At 49.6% G+C, this 24,877-nt stretch overlaps 9 protein-coding genes across 9 annotated transcripts; 3 read left to right on the forward strand and 6 right to left on the reverse strand.

Annotated features, from left to right (window-relative positions):
• Nucleotides 1–361: 361 nt before the first annotated feature.
• TGAM01_v200099 (tRNA(Met) cytidine acetyltransferase) lies at nucleotides 362–3,772 on the reverse strand (the record flags this gene model as incomplete). The annotated part of the gene is made up of 4 exons (XM_018804631.1): nucleotides 362–575; nucleotides 645–3,431; nucleotides 3,497–3,682; nucleotides 3,756–3,772. The coding sequence occupies 4 exons, from the start codon at nucleotides 3,770–3,772 to the stop codon at nucleotides 362–364; spliced, it is 3,204 nt and encodes a 1,067-aa protein (XP_018662171.1).
• A 939-nt stretch (nucleotides 3,773–4,711) lies between these two features.
• TGAM01_v200100 (hypothetical protein) lies at nucleotides 4,712–5,756 on the reverse strand (the record flags this gene model as incomplete). Its single annotated transcript, XM_018804630.1, has 2 exons — nucleotides 4,712–5,391; nucleotides 5,450–5,756. 2 exons carry the CDS (start codon nucleotides 5,754–5,756, stop codon nucleotides 4,712–4,714), a joined length of 987 nt encoding a protein of 328 aa, XP_018662170.1.
• Nucleotides 5,757–6,582: 826 nt separating this feature from the next.
• TGAM01_v200101 (protein SYM1) lies at nucleotides 6,583–7,362 on the reverse strand (the record flags this gene model as incomplete). Its single annotated transcript, XM_024548480.1, has 3 exons — nucleotides 6,583–6,968; nucleotides 7,107–7,267; nucleotides 7,343–7,362. 3 exons carry the CDS (start codon nucleotides 7,360–7,362, stop codon nucleotides 6,583–6,585), a joined length of 567 nt encoding a protein of 188 aa, XP_024406695.1.
• Nucleotides 7,363–8,251: 889 nt separating this feature from the next.
• On the reverse strand, nucleotides 8,252–12,679 carry TGAM01_v200102 (hypothetical protein; the record flags this gene model as incomplete). Its single annotated transcript, XM_024548481.1, has 3 exons — nucleotides 8,252–8,904; nucleotides 8,963–12,425; nucleotides 12,479–12,679. The coding sequence occupies 3 exons, from the start codon at nucleotides 12,677–12,679 to the stop codon at nucleotides 8,252–8,254; spliced, it is 4,317 nt and encodes a 1,438-aa protein (XP_024406696.1).
• Nucleotides 12,680–12,752: 73 nt separating this feature from the next.
• On the forward strand, nucleotides 12,753–13,958 carry TGAM01_v200103 (40S ribosomal protein S11; the record flags this gene model as incomplete). Its single annotated transcript, XM_018804628.1, has 4 exons — nucleotides 12,753–12,796; nucleotides 13,217–13,392; nucleotides 13,584–13,822; nucleotides 13,890–13,958. 4 exons carry the CDS (start codon nucleotides 12,753–12,755, stop codon nucleotides 13,956–13,958), a joined length of 528 nt encoding a protein of 175 aa, XP_018662168.1.
• A 719-nt stretch (nucleotides 13,959–14,677) lies between these two features.
• On the forward strand, nucleotides 14,678–15,689 carry TGAM01_v200104 (hypothetical protein; the record flags this gene model as incomplete). Its single annotated transcript, XM_018804627.1, has 2 exons — nucleotides 14,678–15,148; nucleotides 15,252–15,689. The coding sequence occupies 2 exons, from the start codon at nucleotides 14,678–14,680 to the stop codon at nucleotides 15,687–15,689; spliced, it is 909 nt and encodes a 302-aa protein (XP_018662167.1).
• A 1,358-nt stretch (nucleotides 15,690–17,047) lies between these two features.
• TGAM01_v200105 (hypothetical protein) lies at nucleotides 17,048–18,847 on the reverse strand (the record flags this gene model as incomplete). Its single annotated transcript, XM_018804626.1, has 1 exon — nucleotides 17,048–18,847. The coding sequence occupies one exon, from the start codon at nucleotides 18,845–18,847 to the stop codon at nucleotides 17,048–17,050; it is 1,800 nt and encodes a 599-aa protein (XP_018662166.1).
• A 395-nt stretch (nucleotides 18,848–19,242) lies between these two features.
• On the forward strand, nucleotides 19,243–22,748 carry TGAM01_v200106 (folylpolyglutamate synthase; the record flags this gene model as incomplete). The annotated part of the gene is made up of 4 exons (XM_024548482.1): nucleotides 19,243–20,295; nucleotides 21,160–21,294; nucleotides 21,368–22,269; nucleotides 22,328–22,748. 4 exons carry the CDS (start codon nucleotides 19,243–19,245, stop codon nucleotides 22,746–22,748), a joined length of 2,511 nt encoding a protein of 836 aa, XP_024406697.1.
• A 175-nt stretch (nucleotides 22,749–22,923) lies between these two features.
• TGAM01_v200107 (hypothetical protein) lies at nucleotides 22,924–24,360 on the reverse strand (the record flags this gene model as incomplete). The annotated part of the gene is made up of 1 exon (XM_018804624.1): nucleotides 22,924–24,360. The coding sequence occupies one exon, from the start codon at nucleotides 24,358–24,360 to the stop codon at nucleotides 22,924–22,926; it is 1,437 nt and encodes a 478-aa protein (XP_018662164.1).
• Nucleotides 24,361–24,877: the final 517 nt, after the last annotated feature.

Below are 24,877 nucleotides of genomic sequence, written 5' to 3' on the forward strand. Positions count from 1 at the left end.
TTGAAAGATATTTCTAGATACGGACTCGTTGGTAATAGTATTGCGTATCGAAGAGCTTTGGATATGTACTCTTGGAACGTTGGTGGCTATACTTGGTATAGCTTACTTGGGTCGAAGCACAGCCTCTATATCAAGTTGCTTGAATTTCCTGAATCATATGTGGCACTGACTACCTGTATTTCTAGATGCTATCATCAAGAAATTTCATCAATCGTCTAATGAAAGTAAATTTTATTATCTTGAGTCTGAAATATCATCAGTTCTAGTCCAAAAACGCCACGCCCAACCTAATCTCTAGGATGTTCTCTTTTTACAACCCGTTTATGTAGGTAGTTAGTACATGCTTCTCTCTCTGTTTTATTTATTTACCCTTCTTCCCCTTCTTGCTCTTCTTCCGAGAGTTTTCGCCAAACTCCTGTTCATACACTTCGGCTGCTGTCGTGGCCCCTGCCGCCTTTCTCTTCTGCTTGGCGGACTTGACGCTGACTACAACGTTGGATTTACCGTCCTTTGCGGCGCTCTTGACTTGTTTTTCTGCGTCTTCCCAGGCCGGCGCATCGCCCTCAATTTCATATCTGAAAAACCACGTTAGTAACGAGATATCAAATGAGGTATGGGGGAAAAAAAAGCAAGGTGCTACTCACTGGTCCAAAGGCAGAGAATCAATCATCTCCTTCTGCTTCTGCCTGAGAGCCCTCAGGGCCTCGTCACCACCCTCCTCTAGTTCATCATCTAGCGCAAGATCAAGGGGGACGAATCGCTCATCCACATTCTCATCGTCATGGGCGCCACTGGCATCCTCTCGGCTGACGCCAATGTTTCCGGCCCTAGGGAGTTCGGCATCAGCGGCTGCTGTAACCAGTGTTCCGAGATGCGTAGTGAACTTGCGAAGAATCTTGATGAACATGGCGAGAAGCTGTGAAGAAGGGGTGTTGAGCTCCTGGGCAATCTCATCAACATCCTTGCGCTGCAATCCGATGGCGAGAAGAATGGATCGCTGTACTCCCGACAGGCTGACGCCATTCTTAAGCTTGCCAGTGAAATACAGGTTCGCAATAGTAGGCATAAGATCCAAAATGACGTGATAATCAAGCATGTTGTTCGCATAAGATTCAAGTCGCTTTAAATCAAAGGGCGACATGAGCTTGTCCAGCTCATCCTTTGTGAGAGAAGAAAGGGGTATGCTATCGAGCTGTGCACCGATATTCGCTGATTCATCAATGCTTAGCGCAGTGATGGCAGAGAAGGTTCGGAACTGGTAAGATAGTAAGGACAGGAATCTCTTCTGGAAGTCTCTTGAGAATGCGCCCAGCCATGTCTTATCGCCACTGTTTTCAAGAGGCCTGAGCATGACGCAAGTATGCTCGCCGGTAAGATCATTAGCAGTCTGCCGGAGGTATACGGGTGAGAAAGAGGAGCGCTTCCAGAATTTATGTAGCTCCTTGGTCATGCCATAGCTGACACCAACGTAGTCAAGTCGCTCTGGCTTCTTCTCCCACAGCTTGGAGAAGAGAGGAGCCATATGCTTATCATCTCTGACGCTGATTTTTTCTTTCAAAAGGGATTCCTTAGCCAGCTCGGCATCAGTCGCCCGAGTAGGCTTGTCGTCCATTGCTTGGTCCTCGTCCTCCGAGAGGTTGGCAAATCGGCCTTCATAGTAGTCAACGAGAAGCTCCATTGCTCGCTTTCCGTATCCCATGGACATATACTCTGGGTTGGTTGCAATGCGAACAATTCTGGCTCCAGAGAGAGAGGCAAATTCCTCATCTTGGAACTGCTGGCTAACAAGCCAGGGAATCAAATCACCATGTGGTCTCTCTCCTCGGCTCAAGCTGTTGATCACGCTTTGTCGAGAAATCTTTCCTTCCAAGGCAACCTGGATAACACAGAGAGGTTCGGGTAGTCTGCCGGTGCTTTCGGATGTGGGAGCAGTGAGGACGAACAGCTGGTGCGCCGGCGCATCACTCATAAGCTGGAGGTCATCTGGAGAATTCTTATAATGACTGGCGACGTAAAGCGCCACCATCTGTTGCAGGAAGGCCTCAGGAATGGGGTGGAATGAAAACAGGGTATCGCGGTTGACGTTGAGGAGCTCGCATTGTGACGGGTCAGGGCAGCCGTTGATATTCGCCTTTGATTTAGGCAGAGTTGCGTCGAGACAGAGAAGCTTGTTCAGCCACTTCTCAACTGAGTCTCCCTGGGTATATCTGATGGGCTCTGCGAGGGTGATTTCACGTAATTTCCGGCTGGCCTGAAATTCCTCTGTTTTTGAAACACGCCCAGTGGATCGGTCAGCAACTTGAGTGTCGTCGTCTGTCGCGGCCTGTCGAGATTGTTCTCGCAGCTGCTTGATGAGTTTCAGCGAAAGCGAGCGGCCAGTACCCTCATATCCGTTGATAGTGGACGCCATGAAGACCAAGTAAGGTCCCATCAGCTTCTTAACAAGAGGCAACGGAATGGCAGCAGCTTCATCAATAACAACCAGTTCGGCCTGCCCAAGCACATGGGCATCCTGAGGGCGGATGTACTGAATTGTCTGCCTGTGTTGTCGGTGGATGTTTACACGAACAATAGCCTTGTTGAAATCCGGGTTCGTACTTTGGATAATAGAATAGTCCGCATGATCAGCATAGCCGAGAGCGTCAAAACCCTTGAAGACGAAGTCAAACAGTGTTTTCAAGTTCTCTGGAGAGGGAGACGTGATGAATATGTTGCTGTATCCGTAGGCCACGGCAGCAGCCACGGCGACTCCCATGGCAGCGGATTTTCCTCGACCTCTAGCAGCTGTCAAAGTGACTGTGCTTCGCAGCGTCTTTTCAGCGATCGCATCGGTAAAGGTCAAAAGAGCCTTTGCCTGATCAACCGTCTTCGCGAGGCTGATGAGGGATCCGACTGGCTGCTGCTCGTGGTGCTCATCTTTTATAGATTCCAACTCTATCATTTGCGGAGTCTTGACCTGGTCTGCTTCCGGAGGCGGCAGAGCCCTCACGTTCTTGCCGCCTGAGATGGGCAGAACATTGAGCTCGTCGTCGATAACCAAGCAGGAGTCGCAGCCTCCTAGAGACAACAAGAAGCGCTCGTTGAACCTTGCCACAACGTCGTCGTGCGCCTCCGTTCGGTATTTTGAGTGAGCATCCATAGACAAGTTGTAAAGCTGTCGCAAACTACTCATTCCCTTGAGCAGCATAATCACCAAACCACCACCTTCGACCGTTTCGATCGTCCGGGCCAAAATATTTGGCGTGATAGCCTCGAAATCTTGCAGAATGCACATGCCATATGTGTTACCCAAGATTTTGTCCGTCTCTTTGTAGTAGGTGTAGCGGATGTTGTGCAGGGAAACGAAGAGCTCGAATGGGTCCTCAGAGTTGGCTTCTCGGATACCGCGCCTGATCTCTTTCTTGATTTTGTCTTCTCGCTTCTTCCGGTGACTAAATGCATTCATTTATTAGAACACCAGCTAAGTCAAGCAGTCTGTTAACGCCAGTGTATTTACCTTGTGAATCCCAGCAGCTTCTTCTTGTATGCCCACAAGACGGATTTGTTCTGCTTGATATCTACCATGGACATGATATAGTGAAGTCGGACAATCACATCCTTGGCTTGGTCGCCGACCACAACGAAAAAGCTTCGCTTCTTCTCTTGGAGCCCATTTCGAATGAGCGCGCCAATGCGCTCGTCTCTATCAGGCTGGTCAGCTATGTCGCAACAGTATGAAAGATATATAGACGGCTAATCACTAGCCAGCAACTTACACTTGCTTGCGCTGCATCTTGCAAATACTTTGTCACAGCCAATGGTCTGTGGTAAAGGATTGCGCAAGAATTGCTTGCTTCAGACAGTTTATTGCGGGACCTCTCTCATACAAAAACTCCAGTCCCGGCCAAAAAATTCCAAAAATTTGGCGGTGGAGCTGAATTCTGCCGGGCGGTGGGCGCGATTAGCTGCGTGGGTGTGGGACCTGGCCGAACTTCTCACCGAGGCGCTGCGCCGGTCAAGAATGTATACTTGGGATAAGATGTTATCATGAATCATAGGCTTGATTTTTGAAAATAATCTATTAACGCTGCTTAATGAATAAACTGTTCTCTGACGCGCTGATGGAAGCCACTGACAGTCTTTAGATATGTATTAGATTCACAAAGGCTTGACATGCCACTGTAAAATAGCCTGATCTATATGGCTTTCAAGAACCTCGCAGACTCGACTGGCCTGCGGTGCCTCATAGCAATTAATCCATCTGTTTTCTCTTTCCGATATGTATATGCATGTACGTTTTGTATATGAGTTTGGAAATAGATTGCATTATTTCTTATAGAATTCCCACGGTGATAAGCCAAGATAAGAGCAAACCTGCAAGCCAATCACTCATTTAGATTAGTACGCAGAGTAAGGAAACATCTCCATCGACCAAGCACTGTTGCTACATGTTCATCTTATTCATACTAATTTACATACATCGATCTAACGGGAAACGGCCGTGTGCCCCCAGTCATGCACCATGGCATATGACAAACTGTTATCATCTCGAGTCTATGGAAGAGGAAAAGTCTCGGGATCGCGATGCGTAACTTATGGCTGACCAAAAAAATAATCAACCGCCAGACCAGACACCAACCCAAGAACCTACCAAATCCCAACGCAATATAAAACGGAAAAAATAATAACCTCAAATGATGAAAGTCTATACCACAAACCCAAACACAACCCCTTAAGTACGATCCAGCTTACGGCGCAGGTTCCTTGTCTTCTTCATCAGCTTCTTATATTTCTTCTTCTTCATCTTGAGCTTTCGTTGCCGCTTGACGCTAATAGCATAGAGGTCACGGTTGCCACGAGTCTGATCAAATCGCAGTTGGCGGAGAGCCAGGCGCTCCAAGAAACTCCGAGGCTGGCCATCCTGGATAATTCGCGGGCTGTGGGCGATGATCCTGATTTGGCCGTCTGGCTCGGTTGACTCCTCAATGGTGAACATGGCCTTGTACACCCGGTGGTGAGAATCTTCCAAAGCCTCAGCCTCAGCAGCAAATCCATCAACTTCGGAGTTTTGTTGCGCTTCGGGTAGCGGAGGTGGGCGGAAAGGCAAGAACTCTCCGGACATGGTGTCGACTTGCAGGTAGATGCTCGACTCAGTGCCATCAGGGTTCTTTACGTCGACTCTCTGCATGCCGTCGCTGGCTCCCTGGTCTTGGCCTCCTATTGTCACCTGAGCCATGGGGCCTTCCAGCTGGTCGATGGTATCGGAGAGCGTAGATACAGTGTCCCGTATCTTGTTCGATTTTGTTCGGGGCGCAAAGATGGTTGCAAAGTGCTCGTCCGTAACACTCCTGGGCATGGTCTGTGTGACGGAAATGGGACGGTGGAGCGAGAAGAAGCTGGACAAGCTCAGGGCTGGAAATCCAAGTTAGTATAGAGAGAGGTATCTAAACTGGGCGTTTTCGACACCTACCTTCTTGAGACATGTGGTGAGTGCTGGGAACACTGGGTAGCTTTTTGAAGGCTGCATCTCGATCAGCCGATTCCTTGGGCTTTCGTTTCCTGCTGCCCTTGCCCTCTCCGCGAGACGATGTTGACGCTGGTACGGACTGACGAGCTGCGATTCCGTTGGGCTCATCGGATCTCGAGGGTTTTGACGAAGAGAATCGACGCTGGGGGCGGTTCAAAATGAAGCTCGAGGCTGTGATCTTTGGGGCCGACGCGGCGAGAGCTCCTTGAGGAGCAGAGGCTGCCGCACGCCGCAACGACAAAGGTAACATTGTGTCGCCGGATTCGGGATGCTGGAATAATGCTGGATGAGGAAAAAGGGGAAGGAAGGGGCTTGATTCGAGCGCTGAGGCTGAATCTGATGATGTCTCGTCAAAGCCCGGATTTGGCCGCTGGTTCGGTAAAACGATTTGCAAGGCGGCAAAACTAGGGATGAGTCAGCCAACACTAAGCCCTCTGTGGCCTAAGGAGGCAACGCCTGAGCAACAACTGTATGAGTAAGCCCTGGGCTTATCAGGGATCTTGATCTTTGCGGTTATCAGATCTGGCTGGGAAAAATGGAAGAGATGGCAATGAGGGTTCAAAGTGAGGATCCAAAGTTAATGATGGGTACGTTTCAGTACAGAGGACGGAGCATTGGGAGTCACATCGCACTTTGCGCCCCTGAAACCGGCATCCATTGATACAAATCCCCCCCCTGAATAAGACGTAAATCCAATCATCGGACCCGATCACAAGACCGCCACGACGTCAGCAAACTGCAGGGGGGCAGTAGTGGCCTATTCTGTCAGTGCACTCGATAGGTACCTTGAAGCGATACAGGAAGTAGATACTAAGTGGTAAGATTATCACTTCATTAAAATAGCATCGTCATCATCGATAAGAGGTGTTAGATGAAATGCGTAAATGCACTGCGTCGTCATGCATTATGATTGATTATCGTGAGGTGCAACACACATGGTGCTCGCACTCCGAATTATCTCTAGCCTTCTATCTTATATCCCATTTCCTTTCTCTAGCACAAGTACCCATATAAACCTCAAAAGACAAAAAGACGTAAAAAGGAGCAACTAAATTCCTGTCGTCAAAGATTATAACTTAGGTGGCAGGGGCAGCGACCAGCTCGTGGCCCTTGTTCTGGCCCTGGCTGTTCACCCAGCTGAGGTAGCTGTTCCAGCCAATGGAGATGACATTGGCAAATAGCAGACGGTACTGCAGCGGCAGGAAGGTGAAGTTGATGAACTGGACAAACGGCCACAGCATCCAGTTGGCCTTGAGCGCCGGCCACCAGGTGGTGTCGAGGCGCTCCTTGGGGCTCTTGCCCTCCATCGTGGCCATGCTACCCAGGAAGACTCCAATCATGACGGGAGCGAAGAGTGTCTGGTCAGCCGCCACGCGCGCCAGCGTCTCAACACGGGCATTTCTGAAGGTGACGCGACGGGCGAGGAAACCCAGCCAGGTGGTTGCAACAGGCCCAAAAACACCTACAATCGGTTGATTAGAGAAAAAAAACTTCTTCATATTTTAATGGACCTGAAAATTGGGTGCTGTGCTGGCTGGCGAAAAGGAGAGAGAAGTGGTGATGGTGGGTTTAGGCAGCAAAATAAAAGTGAAAAACTTACATCCACCGTAGAGCGCCATACGGCCTGTTCGAGCCACATCGTGGTTCTTCAGGCCCTTCTTCTCGACCAGCTGCTGAGCGGTGAGATCACCAGTTGCAAAGAGCACCGCAGTCGTCACGCCCTGAGTGAGCAGAGGACGGGCTGCGAGCCTTCCATTGTACCTGAATTGCAAATGGTCAGAACCAACAAAAAGTAACAAGATCGCCGCTAATGAGCAGGGTGGTGGCAAAACTTACCATCTAATGAATGCTGACATGGTGAAAAAAAAAAAAAAAAAAAAAAAAAAAACAGAAAATCCTAATCTATCCCTCTAGTGAAAACGCCCAAACTTGTAAAGATTGAAAGGAGGAGAAAGAAAAATGCTGTGTTGCTGAAAGTTGAAAGATATTGGCGAGTACCAGATAGTCTCTTAAATAAGGCCTGTCCGAGTTCGCGTCGGTTTGCCAAATTGGGTAACTCCTCTCAACTAGCAAGGCTGGGCGCCGATGTGCGGAGAAAAATCTGAAAATCAGCAACGAGGCGCGCAAGTAAGTGCGAAGGGAACGTTGAGTTGGACAGGTTATTGGATTGATGAGAAGAAGAGAGAAGAAGAAGAAAAATTCCAAAAAGTGGCAAGGAAAAACAGGAGAGCTGGTGGAGGGTCGATCATTGGAGCTGCATGTACAAACCGGCTGCGGGGGGGTAAATCTCGCTAAAACTTGGTGTTAGTCGCCAAAAGCACGGCTATCGCGAGATTTACCCATGGGGTCGGTCCCAGCTGGAGAGCACCTTGCCCGAAATGTAGCCTCCGTGATTATTGCTATCCGCTTCAGTGGACTCCGCACTTTAAGAAGTTTATGGACCTTGGGAAGTATTAGGCTTGTTACATGTAGCATCGATCGAGAAAGTAAAGCAAATGTATATACACAGTACTTCCAAGTAGGCAGGTACAAGTTCCCTGATATATCCAAGTCCCGTGTCTGGCGCGGGAGAAGGGATTGAAAGAAGTGTTCCAGCAAGAATATTAAACAACATACTTATCTATCAATGATAATGCAATTACAGAGCATCAGCTCAAGGTATCTTATGTCCAACAACGCCTATTCAACCAAGTCAACCATATATACCCAATCCATCATGAGTCGTTACAACGTCAAGTCGAGCTGCTACTGCTTCTTCCCCCGAGCAATGAGCTTGTTATATAGTTCAACCACTACATTGCTCCACGGCTCACCCTCAGCTCCGACACTTTTCCCTATCCTGGTCGCCAAAAACTCTCCCACTTTGCCCACATTGAATTGTTCTCCATACACAACTTTGGCGTCTGTCGAAACGTTCACGTCCACCCCTTCCGGCCCACTGGACCCTCTGAGATGAAATACCACCTCGACTCGCGTTTCCAGAGGCGCTAGAAGGAGGGAACTAGTAACAGCAATACTAGAGTCAGATGTCTTGGTGACTTTTGTTGGAAACGTTACATTGATGCGTCCAACTTCTCGAGAAATCCAATTCGAGTGGTCCCATGCAGCTTGCACTATTTTGAGGATGTGCGACAGCTTTGTGCCGCTTTGGGAAATTGTTCGAATGTGATCGCGTATACATTGTAGAAGGAATTCTTTTTCTGGTGTCTTTGGTTGAGGATTTATCTCACGACTGTCAGCAATGTACCACAAGTCTATACGTGAACTCGGCTGCTGTGGCTGGAAGGCTGTGATATCGACGACGAGTTCAATCTCTCGTTTGTACGTCATAGAGAGCGTCGGTCCCGAGATTCCTGTCACCGCCCAACCGTGCTCCTTTTCAAGAGCCCCTACTCGAGCTATTACTGATGTTAGCTACTGTAAAGTTCATGGTTGACAGTCATAGAACACGCATACCTTTAAGATTGTTCACCTCGGTGCTGGTCCAGCCACGGCACTCCTCTCTGATTTTCTCAGATTCCTGTATTTCGACAAGACACTGCGCTTTTCGACCCACCAACTCTTCCACATTAGCCTCTGAAGCTTCAAACTCTTGCCGAAGCTTGGCAATAAGCTTCTTCTTCTGAGCAATATCATCGTCCAAACTGACCAGCTCTTCTCGAGTGGCTTGGAGCTCAGCAGGATCGCAGTCGGCCAGTTCTCTGGCAGCTTCCTCAAGATTGTTGCTTTCTTCTTGTAATGATTCATACCGACCCACGAGGCTGGGCATCACAGACTTTAGAAGGGCCTCTTGCTCTTCTATGATTCTGACATCGTCATCCATGCCACCTGAGATGCTGACAAGGCCCTCCTTCAGTCCCTCCTGAAGCTTCATCCTCCATTCGTACCACATGGCCTTGCTGAGGTGACGGGAATGAGTTCTAACGTTTTTGAATTGATTGTCCATCAATGCCTTAACCTCAGGGGTTGCAGATATGTACTCCTGAAATAGTGGGGGGTTGTCTTCAAAAGTTTCGGTTTCAATCTCTTTCACTATTCTTCGACCCTCGGAGATATACTTCTTCAACTCTCGGCAAGAGTGCTGATATAATTCCAGCATCGGTACAGTACAAGCACCAGCCACAACGCACCGCTCAAGGGATCGATCATCTTCTCCATCCGGCAAAATGCCACTTTGGGAAGTTCTTGGAGCAATTGTGTGGCGTCGTTTCGTCGTTGTAAGCTCCATGAAGCGAATTGAGGTGAGGTCTAGGAAATCTTGAAGGTGCATCTGGCCTTCCTCCACTGTCTCCATAGGCAGCTGATGGATTTGGACATCGTGAACCGTCTGGTTTTCTCTTGCTGCTCCCAGGAACTTGCCCCCTTTTACAGGGGATGAGAAAGCTGACTGTGATGTCCTTCCGGCAAAGTCAAAGCTGAGTCGACTTGACCTCCTGAGTCTTCCGGTTGTCTCTTCTTTTGACGGTGGAAGTTGAAGTCTCACATTTTTCACAGGGCTGCCCTCACGCCCCTTCAACCTCTTTACACCATCATTCTCCTCAGCTTCTTCTTCATCGTCCGACTCAAGGGGTCGTTTGCCCAAAAGGCCCCTGGCACTGCCAATGTGGAGACTCTTCCGACCTCTCAGGGGATTTCGCTTGGGGCTCATACTATCAATCATCTCTCTAAGGTTAAGTGTAGCATCTCTATCCGTTTGCGGTTCAGGCCGACCAAGTCTCGGCTGGCTTCCTTCATCACTTTCATCATTCGCTGCGGCCGATACCTTAGGCTCGTCAAAGGCAACGGTGCGTTTTCCAGGGACAAATATGCTTGCTGAATCGCTCAGAGACTCTCGACGATCGAAAATAGCTGCTACTTGAGGTGACCCTAGACCAGTTCGATCTGCACCAAGGCCCGAAAGCCGCCGAGGAGTAGAGCTCTTCTGTGGAGTTGACTTCGCAGCACTCTTGGGGGTTGATTTTGTAGCACTCTTTGGGGTTGATTTCGTAGCGGCTCTAGGAGTTGTTTTAACCGGCGATGGCGTTCGGCTCGCTCTCTGCGATGTAGAGCTTCTGGCTGATGATCGAAGAACACGACTCTGTGATGTCGGCGTCTGTGCTTTTTCAGATGATGCAGCCTGTCGTGGCATCCTCGAGGATTTGGGTGTTGCAGTCTTGGGAGTCGTTGAAAATATGGGTATCTTGGATAATTTTGGCGTCTTTGACAGGTTAGGAGTCACCGGAGTTGTTGCGAAATCGATCAAGGGCTGCTCTTTTCGTGCTTGTGGAGTAGCATGCTGGAACAGATTAGCTCCTCGAGTAACCTGCAATTCAGCACCAGGAGACTCGAATAATCTCGTTGACGATTTTTGAACGGGGGTGTTTTGCTCATCAAGAACCTGTGATTCAGCTGTCGGCATTGGCTGCTGAGAATTCTCTGGTTCATTAGCTTTCGTTCCAAATAAGCTCTTTCGGAAAGCTCTGGATGTATTTTTAATAATTCCGCCAATGGCCGTAGTAAAGTCCATGCCCATTGTGACATCCATTCCAGTCGTCGCGTCATCATCGCCCTCGACGTCGTCCGCTTTATTGTTGACCACGCTGTTTTGAGCATTTGAAAGAATGTTTCCCAACCCGACAGTCATGTCCATTGTGGCATCATCTGCATCTGGTTTCGACGTTTGATTCAACGTTTGGCGACGAGCAGCCCCATTCTCCTTTTGATGACGTGCTAGTAGGCCACCCATAACACTGGTCAATTCCATCGACATATCTTCGTTTCCATCATCATCGTCGGTGTCGATGTCTCGTAATTGGGGATAGCGGATGCCCCCCACGGCAGTGGTGAGTTCCATCGTAGCCTCTTCCATAGCACCACCATCTACCTCACCGGATTCAAGAGGCGCATCATTCTCTTTATTGGAGAGGACGCCGCCAAAGGTCCGAGTCACATCCATTGACACGTCTTGCTCCGGTTCGTTGTCAGCCTCTTCCGCGGCAGATGGCTTGATAATTTTTCCGATTGCTTGAGTTATGTCCATGTCCATGTCCATGTCCATGTCCATCTCTGTGCCGTCCTCATCTCTTCCAATACTGCGCCGGTTCAAAGGAGATTTCGAGGCCGCTTTGCTTTCGCCAGCAGAGGCGGAGGCAGAGGGCTGCTGGTTCGTCTTTTTCACCCAACCGAATGAGGGTATGATCTCCTCACCATCGTCAGATTCCTCGCCCAGCTGCTGAGTCGCCGCGAGTCGCGCAGCAAAGCGAAGAGCTTCGTCCAGCGTAGATTCATCCTCGATATCCTCTATAGATCGACTAGAAGCCACAGTGGTCCCAGTAATATCTTCTGTCTCAAGGCTCATCATTGTGCCGTCATCAGAATCACTGTTGGAGTTTTCATCCTCAACCTCTTCCTCCTCGTCGGTCGCAACTTCTTCCACCGCATCTGCAGGTTCAGAATCTGAGCTGTATATGATTGACGTTGGGGCGTCAACTTGGCTTTGGATGATATTCTGTGTGGCAAGGGAACTTCTCCTCCCCTTGACATTCTGGTCTTCGGCTGAAATTGGGGCGTCGGTGTTTCGATTAGCCAATCCCGAGCCTGACTTCCTTCTTGATTCTGCTGCATTTCGATTTTGCATATATTCCACCTCGTGGAAAGTGTGCAAAGTTGCTTCAGCAGCAAAGGAGACTCTGCGATTGGCTAGCGATTTTCGACGGGCGTCTCGCCTCTCTCTTTCCTCTCTTTCCTTGGCCGCGGCTTGTTGTTCTTCCTCTGTCTTCAAAGCTACTTTCGATCCGCTTGATTCATCTTCCGGTACGCTAGGTGCCGATGCGCCTACTGATTTCCTCAAAGCTTTAGACTTCAGTGGCGGAATCTCTGGCAGAGGAGAGATTGAAGGTTTCAGAATCGAGCGAGGCAGTTTGGTCGGCACAGCGAGAGACTGTATAAAGTAATTAGCTGTGCTCTGAGACTCCATATCAGAAGCATCCATACCGCGCGCCTGTTGCCAGTTCCTTGCCTGAGCGCATCCAGCCCCCCCGGGCCTATACTCTTGCTCCGTGACTTGCGACTGGCCGCCAATGAGCCGCCAACGTCAATTATATTATTTTCTTTGCGTGACAGCTCTGTGTGTACACCGATGGACTTCCTGGCGCGGCGCGTAGGCGGCAAAGTGGCTTCGCCGGGCGCCGACATGTTGGTGATGATGCTGGTCCTGCCTCGAAACCTCCGAGGCCAGGAGCTCCAACTTGACGATAAAAACGACCCGATGACCGACCGCGTTTGTTTACTTTCGCGGGGGAGTAACGGTACGTACCGCATAGGCACTAAGGCACTGCCAATTTGAGGGTCCAGCACCAGCCACACTTGAAACAGCCACTAATCCCCTAGCGCTCCACAACTGCGTGTCACGTGCCGGTGGTTTCGATTTGGCCAACGACTGCCAAAAGAGAACCATCACGTGCCGATAAGGCGAGATCCGCTATTTTGATTCGCCTAATCAGCCACTCTAAATTTTGCAAGCCCTAAGGTGGGAAATGGACCCGAAAAAAGTGCGCCGTTGCCCTACTCCTCCATTCTGTGCAAAACCATCGACATTGTCTTCCCACCCTCTACGACACGCCCTCTAGTTACGGTACCTCCCCGGAGAAGGATAATTCAAGATGTCAGTTTTGCACGACAGCGCTGCGCGATACCTCGACGAACATTATTTTGTACTGACATTTATGCCAGGGCGACCGAGTTGACCGTCCAGTCGGAGCGTGCTTTCCAGAAGCAGCCTCACATCTTCTTGAACTCCAAGACCAAGACCAAGAGCGCCAGACCGGGCAAGGGAGGACGACGATGGTACAAGGATGTTGGTCTGGGTTTCCGTACCCCCAAGACTGCCATTGAGGGCAGCTACATCGGTACGTGCGAAGCAAACGATTGAAAGAACCGGGTGGATCCAAAGGGTTGGCAAATTGAGAGAAGCATCGAGAGAGCGATGGCAAAAGATTTGGAGCGCTGAATTCGAGCAACGCGACGAAAACGAGATGGGAATATACGAACTGGGACACAACCTCTGCCGAACTGGAATTGCTGACTTTGGGCAATATAGACAAGAAGTGCCCCTTCACCGGCACCGTCTCCATCCGTGGCCGTATCCTGACCGGCACCGTCGTTTCCACCAAGATGCACCGAACCCTCATTATCCGAAGAGAGTACCTCCACTTCATCCCCAAGTACTCTCGTTACGAGAAGCGACACAAGAACCTCGCCGCCCACGTCTCTCCCGCTTTCCGTGTTGAGGAGGGTGACCAGGTTACCGTTGGCCAGTGCAGACCTCTCAGCAAGACTGTACGTTTTCCCCGATGAGCTCTTCCTCGACAACTGAAACCACCAATACTAACCGCTTTGTCTGCAGATCCGCTTCAACGTTCTGCGTGTGCTGCCCCGAACTGGCAAGGCAGTCAAGAAGTTCTCCAAGTTCTAAATTGGGTTTTTCTTAGTGGCATTTTTGGCGTGATAAACATCAGGGGGGAATATAAGTCAATTCTCCGCTGAAGGGTCGGCATGGGAAGTTGCTTTACAAAAATGAATTGTAGACGCAATCGTGAATAAAAAGGAATTCATGGCTACGATCTCGACGTCTCAGGGTTGTTTACGACGCTTAATTTGATTCACAAATTCAGGAGCGCGGTGCAAATAATCTTGATGATGAGGCCCCCCAAGGTGATGAATGAATAAAATCCAATGTCTAAATACTGTTTACCAAAAAGTTTTACAATCTACCGTTGCTGCAGTTTTACGAGACGGCCGTAGTATTACGAGAATACTACTTATTTTGATTAAGTGATGCTGCATATGCTGCCAACTGCTATATCAACCCGCCTGTTCTATTCCATGTTGCGGTCCAGATCCTCATATGTTAAATTCTTTAACTCTAAACAGGTGCTCCAGCAGTTTGGCCCTCAACACGTCGCGACGAATGGCAAAAAACGGCATAACGTAATAATGCACGTTGACACATGCGCCGGCGTACATAAAAACGTACAGTGCACCTCTCCACATTATGTAATATTCGCACCCTTGTCAAAAGTGTCTCCCGGTAAATCCATTCTTGTTGGGGACGTCAGAGCCACCTTGGCCCAAATAAGAGATCTTGATACCCCTGGGTCGCCTTCTGCGGCTCCAACTCTCACTCCTTTCACCATGGGCTGGCTACCTTCCATCTTTGGCGGCGATGCTCCCAACCCGCTCGGCAAGCTCGATCCCAAGCTCCGCGAGTTTCTCGAAAAAGAGTCGCCGGTGAAATATATTCCCAACCAGACGACAACGCCGACGCGGCGCCAGGATGCACCAGCGGCGGTAGAGTCAAGGGCCGAGGCGGCGACAGTCCCCTCTGCGAGTTTATATCAAGACGGACGATATGCGCATCTGTGGAAGAACTACAGGCCGCTGGCCGAGGTCGAGGAAGAGACGTCGACCGATCACGATAAGCTGATGGCCGTGTTGGAGGGGTACAAGGAGCGCAAGGCCGCAATCGCCAGGGCGGGACTCGAGAACTGCGCGCCGCAACAGGAGGAATGGATCAACTGCATGAAGAACGGCAGCTGGGAGGATCAGTTGCAAATGTGCAGGCATCAAGTGCGGCGTTTTGAGAGATGCTACACCATGCAATCTGTATGAAAGCCTCTTCTTTGTTTTATCTTGGCTTTGCGCCCTTCACTGCAGAGCGCGATACAAGCGCACAAAAAAGGAACTAATACTGACAAACAATTTGCAGAGATTTTTAAGAGCACTCGGCTATGGCTCAGTAGCAGGGCGACCCGCCGAAGTCGACGAAGACATCCAGCTCCACGCCGATGCGCTGTTCCAACGAATGCTCCAGCACGAAGCCGAGGTCGAAAAGGCCAAAGAAGCCGGCACCCTCATCCCATCCTTCGACCCCTCCATCCCCAGAACAACAGCCACTCCCGCAACCGCCGTCAAGCCCTCTGAAGAGCTCCAGAAGCAGTGGAAAGAGAAGCTGGACCAGCTACCCGAAGACGAGAGAGCAGCAGAAGAGGCCGCTCTGAGAGCCGACTTGCAAGCCAAGGCGGACGTTGCGCGAAACGTCAAGAAGATTTGGGACGCGAAGAGAGAGGAGAGAGAAGTGCGACGAGCGGAAGGCCAGGCAACGTTTTCTGATACGATTGCGGCGCTGTTCAGCAAGGGTAAATGAGGATGGAAATGATGCTTTAACGGACGGCTACTACTCATGAAGGCTTTTTCTTAAAGGTGTTTTTTTTTTCTTTTCTGGCTTCTTTTCTTTTCGTGTATGTACTTTATATCAACCATGGCTGCATAGGCATTTTGTGTTTGGCTCTTTTAATGGGAAGACTGTAAACTACAGCATCTGAGCGAGGATGGGGTTACGTGTATCTATTCATCATAGATTATAAGGGTTTGAGGATAGGACAGCATAACGTAAGATTAAACAATGAAATCTCTTTGGATATAACATCTCTTGTGGGACTGTATGAAAGGATCTTTATGGCATAGGTGTCCATCGTACATGAGGGCATCGATATCAGGCTGTCGCGCCGATCGAAACGTAAAAGGCACATGTTGTCTTTTCTCTTTCAGACATAGCCAAACGTTATGTTTATCTGATGTTTCATTACTTTTCTCTTTACAGCTGAATCCCCAACTGAGACAGATTGTTCTTCCAGGGTGGGTATGTTCATCACATCCCACTTTCTCTTCTCTATAAGCACCTTGAACGCACGACTTAATACACCACTTGACCTTGCAGTTAACCCCTTTCCACGGTCAAATAAATAAAACTCTCAAATCATTAACCAGTCAGCTCTCAAAGAAGGATTCGACAATTTTGTCCTTGATAGAGCCACACACCACCGCTGTTCACAACAATAAGTTGTACGGTTCCGTGGTCTAGTTGGTTATGACATTTCGTTAACAGTTAGTTGACACCACCGAAAAGGTCCCCGGTTCGAGCCCGGGCGGAATCACGTTCTTTTTTTGCTTTTTGCACACTGATTGAAAATATGTTCATTTTTGACTCCTTTTGAGTCGGTCATGTTGAGAAACATTTGAGATTGCTAAAATTGCATATCATTTTTCGTTTCTGGCTTCCTTCATCCTTGATGAGCGATTGATGAGCATTATAGCAATTTTTACTCCATACAAAAATGCTTGAGGTCTTGCAAGATGAAGAAGCAAAAATATCTCATGACATTATGATAAAACAGAGACAATGTAAAGGGCCTAACGAATCACCAAAACTATAGAGACTGCCAAGTCGAGTAACGGTGTCAGAGAACCCTTCAACTAGTCATTCTTGGAATCGCACCGGAATGGAAAGCAGATTGATAGCTGCAACCCACTAATGGTTCTGTAAAAGAAAGAAAGCGTTCCGATGGATAGGTCAAGGTTACAGGGAGATCGATTTTACGCGCTAGGTCAGTAAATACGGCGGTACTTTTGTAGAGATTTCCAGGCGTCACGTTTCCAAGGCATGAAGATTTGCTCAATAATATGGTGAGATTTATCGATTATACGTCGACTATCCTCTCCATACTACTGGCGGGAAAGCCGTGCCGCTCTAAACCGGCTGATGGGTTCCTCATTTTCCTCGTCACGTATAGGTTTGATGGGAGACTCATCCGGTTTGAGGAACCCACCTTCTCGCTGGATGAATTTTTTGCGCATGCGTTGGTACTCATCAGCAACCTCTCGGTGGGTCATTGCATCATTGACCTCATCTGGAGGGATTGCAGCGGCTGCAGGCTCTCGTTCGACTAGAGTATCGGCGATGGTAGTACCTTCTGGACCGGTTGGCACTTGCTGTCGCTCCTCTTCCATAAACTTTGGCCGAATATCCAAAGGTCCCTTGGGAACAGCACTTGCTGAATTTGTGTTATCCCTGGTCTTCTTGAACCGTGAGGCTCTTTTTGCTGGCTGAGCTGGAGGTTGGACTGGTTTTGAAGAACTAGATCGTTCAACAATATCGCTTAGAGGATCAACGATGTCCTCCTTTGTGTCGCTGACTGTAGGAGCAGAAGGCTCGCTTTCAGGAGCTATGTCAAGACTGGGCGCAAATCGCACGCCCTTTTTTGACTCAGGTTCTCCGGATTGCCTCTCCTTGAGATTCGACTTTACCGGACCTGCCGCTTTCGTGAAGGTAGATGGTGATGACGCATCGGCTTCTTGCTTTACCAGAATGCGGCCAATGCCTTCGTCATAATCATTGTCGCTTGACTCCGCATCGTCAGCTTTAGGCTGAGACATTGACGATTGTGACTTGATGCCAAGTTTCTGCTCGAGTTGAAGCATTCGCTGACGATACTTGTCCGTGACAACGCTGCCCTTGTAACGTCCGTATTGATCCTCGTCGTCCTCTTCATCTTCATCTAATTCGTCGTCAAAGTCATCAACCTCCTCTTCGTCTGAGTCGCCTTCCTCAAGCTCAAGCTCGGCAACAACTGCCCCAACTTCGCTCATACCATATCTCAGCATCTGCTGCCGCAAAGCTGCATCTTCTGGCGACTCGTCCTTGGGTATGAAAGCAGCTTGCATGCTAATATCCTCCTGGTTTTTGGCGGAGCTCATAATCTCTTTGACACGCTTTGCTCTCCAGGATATCTCAGGCTCTTGTTCTGGTTCTTCAGCGGTCTTTGTGTCTTCCGAAAAGGAAACAGATTTTTTGGGGGTGTAATCGGATTCTGTAGAAGAAGGCTCAGATGGAGCCACAGAATCAAGGACTTGTTCCTTGGCTTTAGTCGGCTTTTCCTGATTTTGAGGCTTCTCCGAGACTAGGTCTTTTCCCTTGGCCTCCGGTTTTGAATCATCTGAAATTCCCGCCTTTTTAAGAAGAGCTTCCACGTCTCCAAAAGAATCGCCGGGCTTATTCAGCCGAAACGAGACAACGTTGTCGTCGTCGTCCAGTTCTTCGACAATGTCCAGAATAGGCTGTCCTTCTTCGTCGTTAGCATCAGGCTGACTGATGACTGTCGCGGCAGCGTGCTTGTTCTCAGCGGTTTCGAGCTGCTTCTGCAGCGTCTCAATATTCTTTGATACATAATCAATACGGCGCTCAAGGACATTAACAATCTGTTGCTTGGTCTTTAACTTTGGCTGACCAAAAATCTCGTCAACCTCTGTCCTACTTAGGAGCTCGCCGTCAAATTCGCCATGTATGCGCTGCAGCTCTTTGGCTTCGTCGACTGCGGTCACCGCCTCGACCTCTTCCTTGAGACCCTCATATTCGGCATCCCAGGTTTGCCAGTGCTGCAGAGCTTTCTGTAGCTGATTGACACTGTCTTCAAGCCGTAGACGGTGCTTTTCTAGGTCAGCAAAACTGTCTCTAGCATCCGACATGGCGTGAAAATGAGGCCGACGGTGTCAGCAACCTGTACACGATGAGAGGAAAATTTGGTAGTGAGGTCGGGCACCAGCATGACTAGGTTTGGTGTTGACGGAACAACTTCGGCTAATAGTAATAGGTAACGCTTCTTCAAGGTGGAGTCACTCGGAACAACCATTCACTCGAGCTTATCGAGATCGCTGTTGCTGCCTCGCACTTGCACGACGCCAACTAGCAGCTAGGACGATAGAAGAATACGGGGAAAGTAACAGCGTGAAGAAATGTGAATCTCAACCCCCACCCAAAGTCAATGGGGGCTTTAGGTTGTCTACTTAAACCGTGAACTGTCAACACCAACTCGAGACATCTCCAGGCCCAGATTAAAACGTTCCACACTCTCAGGCGTACGATGGCAGACCCCAAGGTCGAAACCAAAACTCTCGAGGCCAAGTGTCTCTGTGGTTCTGTTCACTTTACGGTGGATGTCCCGGTGGCATCTCTCCCTCTTCAAGAATACCTCTGTCATTGCAGCGTCTGCCGCTTCTCGTCTGGGGCGCCATGCAACTTTCACGCAAGGCTAGAACCAGGGATCAAGCCCAATTGGATCGCACCTTCAAGCGAGAAGAACTTGACGACATACTCCATTGAGGGTTTCGGTTGCACGTATGATTTCTGCTCCACTTGCGGATGCCATGTTGCGGGAGTTGGGCTGGACAGAGAGGAGTGGACGCCTGCGACTTCGATATTCACAGAACACAGCCCAGACACCTTTGAGTTGGAAGGCCATTGTTTTAGTGACTCGGCCTTGGACAAGGGCCTCTCCCAGGCCCTGACACACCTGGAAGGACGCAAGCTGCTGGACTACAACCCTCCCAAAGACAGCCCTCGAGCCAAGACTGTTGAGCCGAAGCCAGAAGTAGGCGAGGACGGACAAGAGCGGCTGCGGGCTGAGTGCCATTGCGGGGGCGTATCGTTCACAATCAAGCGTCCCTCGCCAGAGCTGCTTGCGAATGAAATGCTGAGTACATGCATTTCTCCCATTGATCAGAAGAAATGGATGGCCAGCTTTGACTGTTGCGACGATTGCCGTATCGCAAACGGCACGCATCTTATTGGCTGGACGTTTCTGCCTTTGTCGTACTGCGAGCCAGAGATCAAGAGCGATGATCTGAAGATTGGAACTTCTAAGACGTATGCTTCATCGCCAGGTGTGTTGCGAAGCTTCTGTGGTACTTGCGGCGCAACCGTCTTTTACTCGCACGATGAACGTAAACATCTACAGCCAGGTGACTGGCACGTTGTTGATCTTGCAACGGGAATCCTTCGAGCGCCAGAGGGGGCCATGGCTGAGAACTGGCTAACCTGGAGGTCGCGCTTGGCTTGGGCGGACAGTGGGAAAAGATTTGATGCGTCGTTTTTCAACGGGCTGGAGGAGGGAATGAAGAAGTACGTTGTTGGCAAGGTGGGGAGGGAATTGACAGGCAACATTGCGTGATATTCTCAGATGTTGAACGTGACAGCGGTGTATTTTGTCATCTTAGCTGAGAGTTGTAGTACTGCGCTTTACATCATAAAGAGAGCCATCCGCGAGAAACGCGGAATCGAAATCAAACCGATTCTCATATACAATACTAATATTGAGATGAAAAGTCATGGAGTTGTGAATTATTAATTTTTTCCAAACAGACATAATCTCACTGCAATGTAACTGCGGGTGATCTATTACGCCGTCGACACTGATTCGAGAGTCCTTCAGCTATGACGATGCCGATAGTATCCGGCTAAAAAGACGCTATGATAAGATCAATGGCACCGTCTCTTTTCCAAAGAGCAACTTTCGTAGCAATCCAACATTAAAGAAACAGAAAACGAAGAGACAATCCTAAGATCCTAAACTCACCCACTTCATCGGCGAAATAAACGAGACGAGATAATCTGCCCGACGCTTCTGCAGCTCAACCAACTAAGACTGACCAACCAATTTTTGACTTTTCCTTTTCACAAACTAGAGCCGATTCCGGCGAAGGCTTTCTCACTCGTCAGTGGGGGTTTTCTTGGGGAACCTTTTATATGAGGTCAATCCTGGCGCGCGCAGCAGATAAGAAAAAATAGAAAAGGAAAACCCCCTGGTTGATTCGCAAACCGATGCGTTATGCATCAACACGACCCACGACCTTTTTGTTCAGATTTATAGCCAGGCGCATACGGACTGTGCGAAGCATGGCGTCTACAAGCAGGTCTTACAATGTATGAATGTCTTTCGCTCACTGCATTGTTTGTTATGCCGTTGCTGTGAAATAACCGATTCTCATTCCATGTCTTATAGGATGCGATTGACAAGCTCAATGAGCTTCAGACGCCGTTTGCGGTGATTCAAGCTCGTCACAAGGCTGGCATTTTGCCTGATTCTGTCCTTGGCATCGCGAAGATGAGGGCGTACCTCACCCGGATCGGATATACTGTGTGTAGTCCTCTCATTTCTTAAATCTGATGAAAGGATGCAACGAGCTTACTCTCGTTATTCTCTGCTTTAGCCTGCGGACCTTGATCGCCTAAACATCATCCACGTAGCGGGCACAAAGGGAAAAGGAAGCACCTGCGCCTTTGTCGACTCCATCTTCTCTCAGTATCAGCAGCGGCATGGCGGTCCTCGCAAGACTGGTCTCTTCACATCGCCGCATCTCATGGCCGTGCGTGAGCGGATCCGCATAGACTCCAAGCCCATCTCGGAGGAGCTTTTCGCGAAATACTTCTTCGAGGTGTGGGATCGCCTCGAGGAGTCGAGAGAAGCACCTGACCCGGAAGTGCCGTTTGGATCAAAGCCGGTGTATGCCCGCTATCTCACCCTCGTGAGCTGGCACGCGTTTCTGCAAGAGGGCGTCGAGGCGGCTGTGTATGAGACCGGCATAGGAGGAGAGTACGACTCGACAAATCTGGTGTCGAGCCCGGTTGCGTCGGGCATCAGCACGCTTGGCATCGACCATGTCGCTGTCTTGGGAGACACTGTTGAAAAGATTGCCTGGCACAAGGCCGGCATCATGAAGACGGGGAGCCCGGCATTCACGATTGAGCAGTTACCCGGAGCAGAAGAGGTTCTCGTGAATCGAGCCAGGGAAAAGAGCGTTGATTTGCAGGTGCTGAAGATTGATCGCCGCTTGGAAGGCGTGAAGATCCGACCCAACGCCACGTTTCAGAAGAAGAATGCGACTCTGGCAATTGCCCTCGCAGAGACGGCCCTCAAAAGACTGGGGCTCATAGAAGGGACCTCGGAGGCGGAGCTGCCGCGAGAATTCGTCGACGGCTTGGAGCAGTGCGTCTTTAGGGGCCGGTGCGAAGTGAAGCAGGAAAACAGGGTGACGTGGCATCTGGATGGCGCCCACACTGCAGACAGCTTGAAAATGTCGTCCAAGTGGTTCGCCAGCGAGATCACTGGCCGGTAAGACATGAGGAAGCCCGGGTGATGAGGGAGTAACATTTACTTACGATATAACTAGGACTGGCCCAAGAGTCATGATATTCAACCAGCAAGGCCGCATTGAAGCAATCGATTTCCTTCAACCCATCTGCAACACCCTCAAACGCGACGACGACAACAAGCCATCTTTCGACCACGTCGTCTTCTGTACAAACGTCACATACGCCCAAACAGGCTACAAGCGCGACTTTGTCAACAACACCATCGACCCCTCCGAGGTCGACAAGCTGACCGTCCAGCGCAGCTTTGCTGAAAAGTGGTCTGCCATCGACCCCAAGGCAAAGGTGGTCGTCCTACCGACCATCGAAGACGCCTTGAACTATGCTCGGGGCGTGGCGGCGAGTGCTCCTGAGGGTGAGGCGGTGCAGGCGTATGTGACGGGGAGTTTGCACCTTGTGGGCGGTGCGCTGGGCATTCTTGAGGAGACGGATGCTTTGTAGTAGAGATGGAATGATGTGATGATGGGAGCTTTGTGAAGAAAAAAAGGGCAAAATGATAATGGTAATTGAAATTGGGGCTATAGACAAAGATGTTATTATATATATAGAGACTCGCGTGACGCAACCAATTTTGGTGTATTTCCTCTTCCGTCTCTCATCTTCTCCTCTTCTGGGTTTACGATTCAAGAACTTGCAGTACACTTCCAACAAGATGCAAACTCCCCGTAACCAAAACCCTCTTCTTTGACCCGCCATCATCCTGCCCTTGCGCAAGCCTCTTCGCCTCTGCCACTGAATCCGCAGTATTGTCAAATATCTGCACCTCACACCCGGGAACCAAGCGGCGCATCGTCTCCGCCGCCTGCTTCTGCATATCGATATCCCTGAGTTCTCCATCGGGCGGTCTTGGAATCTCGTTCCGTGTGAAGATGGCGTGTCGGAAAATGTCTTGTTTGCCTGCTTCCCTCTTTGTAGCTTCGACAAAGTCTGCTAATAGTTGTGATATGTTCCTTTCTTGCTGGTTGAATACTAGTATCAAGGGTTCTTCTGTAATTGAATGGTGCTGGATCGACCACTTCGCCACTTCTTCCAAGCTGTCTTTTGTGTGCGCTCCATCCAAGAGCCACTCTACCGTCCCGTCATTAATAACCTCGCATCGACCTCTGAGTTTCGCCTCCTGCAGTCCTTCAATCATCTCCTTGGGGATATTCTCCAGTGGCCTATCTTCTCTCATGCCAAGATGCTCTCTCACGGCCATGACAGCAAGCGCCTGGTTCTTCTTCTGAAAATCTCCCTTCAACAGACCACTCACACCACCCCATCTCTCAATGTCTTCATTTTTAACCTCCACCAGCTCGGCCTTCTTTTCTGCGGCTCTCTCTCTTAGCACCTTCATGACGCCCGGCTGCTCATCCAACTTCAGTGTAAATCCTTTCACCCCAGGCTTCAATATCCCCGCCTTGTGCCACGAAATCTTCTCCACGGTGTCCCCCAGCATCGCCACATGGTCAATCCCCAACTGCGAAATAACCGCGGCCGAAACAGCCTCCGGGGGGAGTACATTCGTCGAATCATACTCGCCTCCAATTCCACACTCAATGACGACATCTTTTATCCCCTCCTTGAGGAAGATATGCCACGCAAGAATCGTCAAGAACCGAAAGTAAAACGGCTTCGACGCCGTGCCTTCAGCCTCAGCAGGTGCCATGCCCTCCTTCACAGCAGCCTCCGTCAGCCGATCCCAGACTTCGAAAAAGGCACTAGCAAATGCTTCTTTTCCCACAGGCTCGCCATTGATAGCGATGCGCTCCCGCACATTCACAAGATGCGGGCTCGTATACGTGCCCACGGAGCGATATTTCGCCAACATGGCCGTCGCGTACGCGCAAACGGAGCCTTTGCCCTTTGTGCCCGCCACGTGAATGTGCCGCATGCGAACGAGGTCCTGGGGCGTGTATCCTGCGCGGCGAAGCCATTCCAGCATCTCTGGGATGGCGAGCGCATTGAGGTCCTGGGGAGACTTTTTCTCTGATGATTCGAAGAGGCTGGTGACGATGCGGTTAGACTGGAGGAGAGCCAGCTTCTCAAGGGCTGCGTTGTAGTCTCGAGACATGATGCTGCTGTACTTGCGGCTCCCTGACTGGATTGATGATCTGATGGTGTGATTTACAGGCGTTTGGGTGAGTGAAGCTAATGGGAAGCGCACTTTCTGGGCAAGCCTAAAGCTCATTTTTCGAATACGCATAAAGCAAAGAATAAGATCAACGAGGAAAGAATGCTACACCATCTCATTCACTTCTCACTGGGTTTCTTGAGGACTGGCCACAACGCTGATGTAATAATAAAGATGGCGTTGTACGGAAGTTCCTGGTTGCAGATACTAATAAATGGCGGGGCACAGTTTTAGGAGCATCACCACCAATCAATTGATACTGATATCAAATTCTATATTCGTGTCAAAGGAGAGGATGCGGTCTTGAATTCAGTCACTAAATCACATAGAGCATTTAAAACCAACATTATATACTTTGATGCAACATCATCTTTTGAAACTTGAACTACCAGTATCTATTCATAACTATACACGGGCCGGAAGCCCTCTACTTTTTTTCCTCCTCTGATTCAATCAA

The sequence above is a fragment of the Trichoderma gamsii genome (assembly GCF_001481775.2).
Source record: "Trichoderma gamsii strain T6085 chromosome Unknown Scaffold_1.2, whole genome shotgun sequence".
Lineage (NCBI taxonomy): Eukaryota > Fungi > Ascomycota > Sordariomycetes > Hypocreales > Hypocreaceae > Trichoderma > Trichoderma gamsii.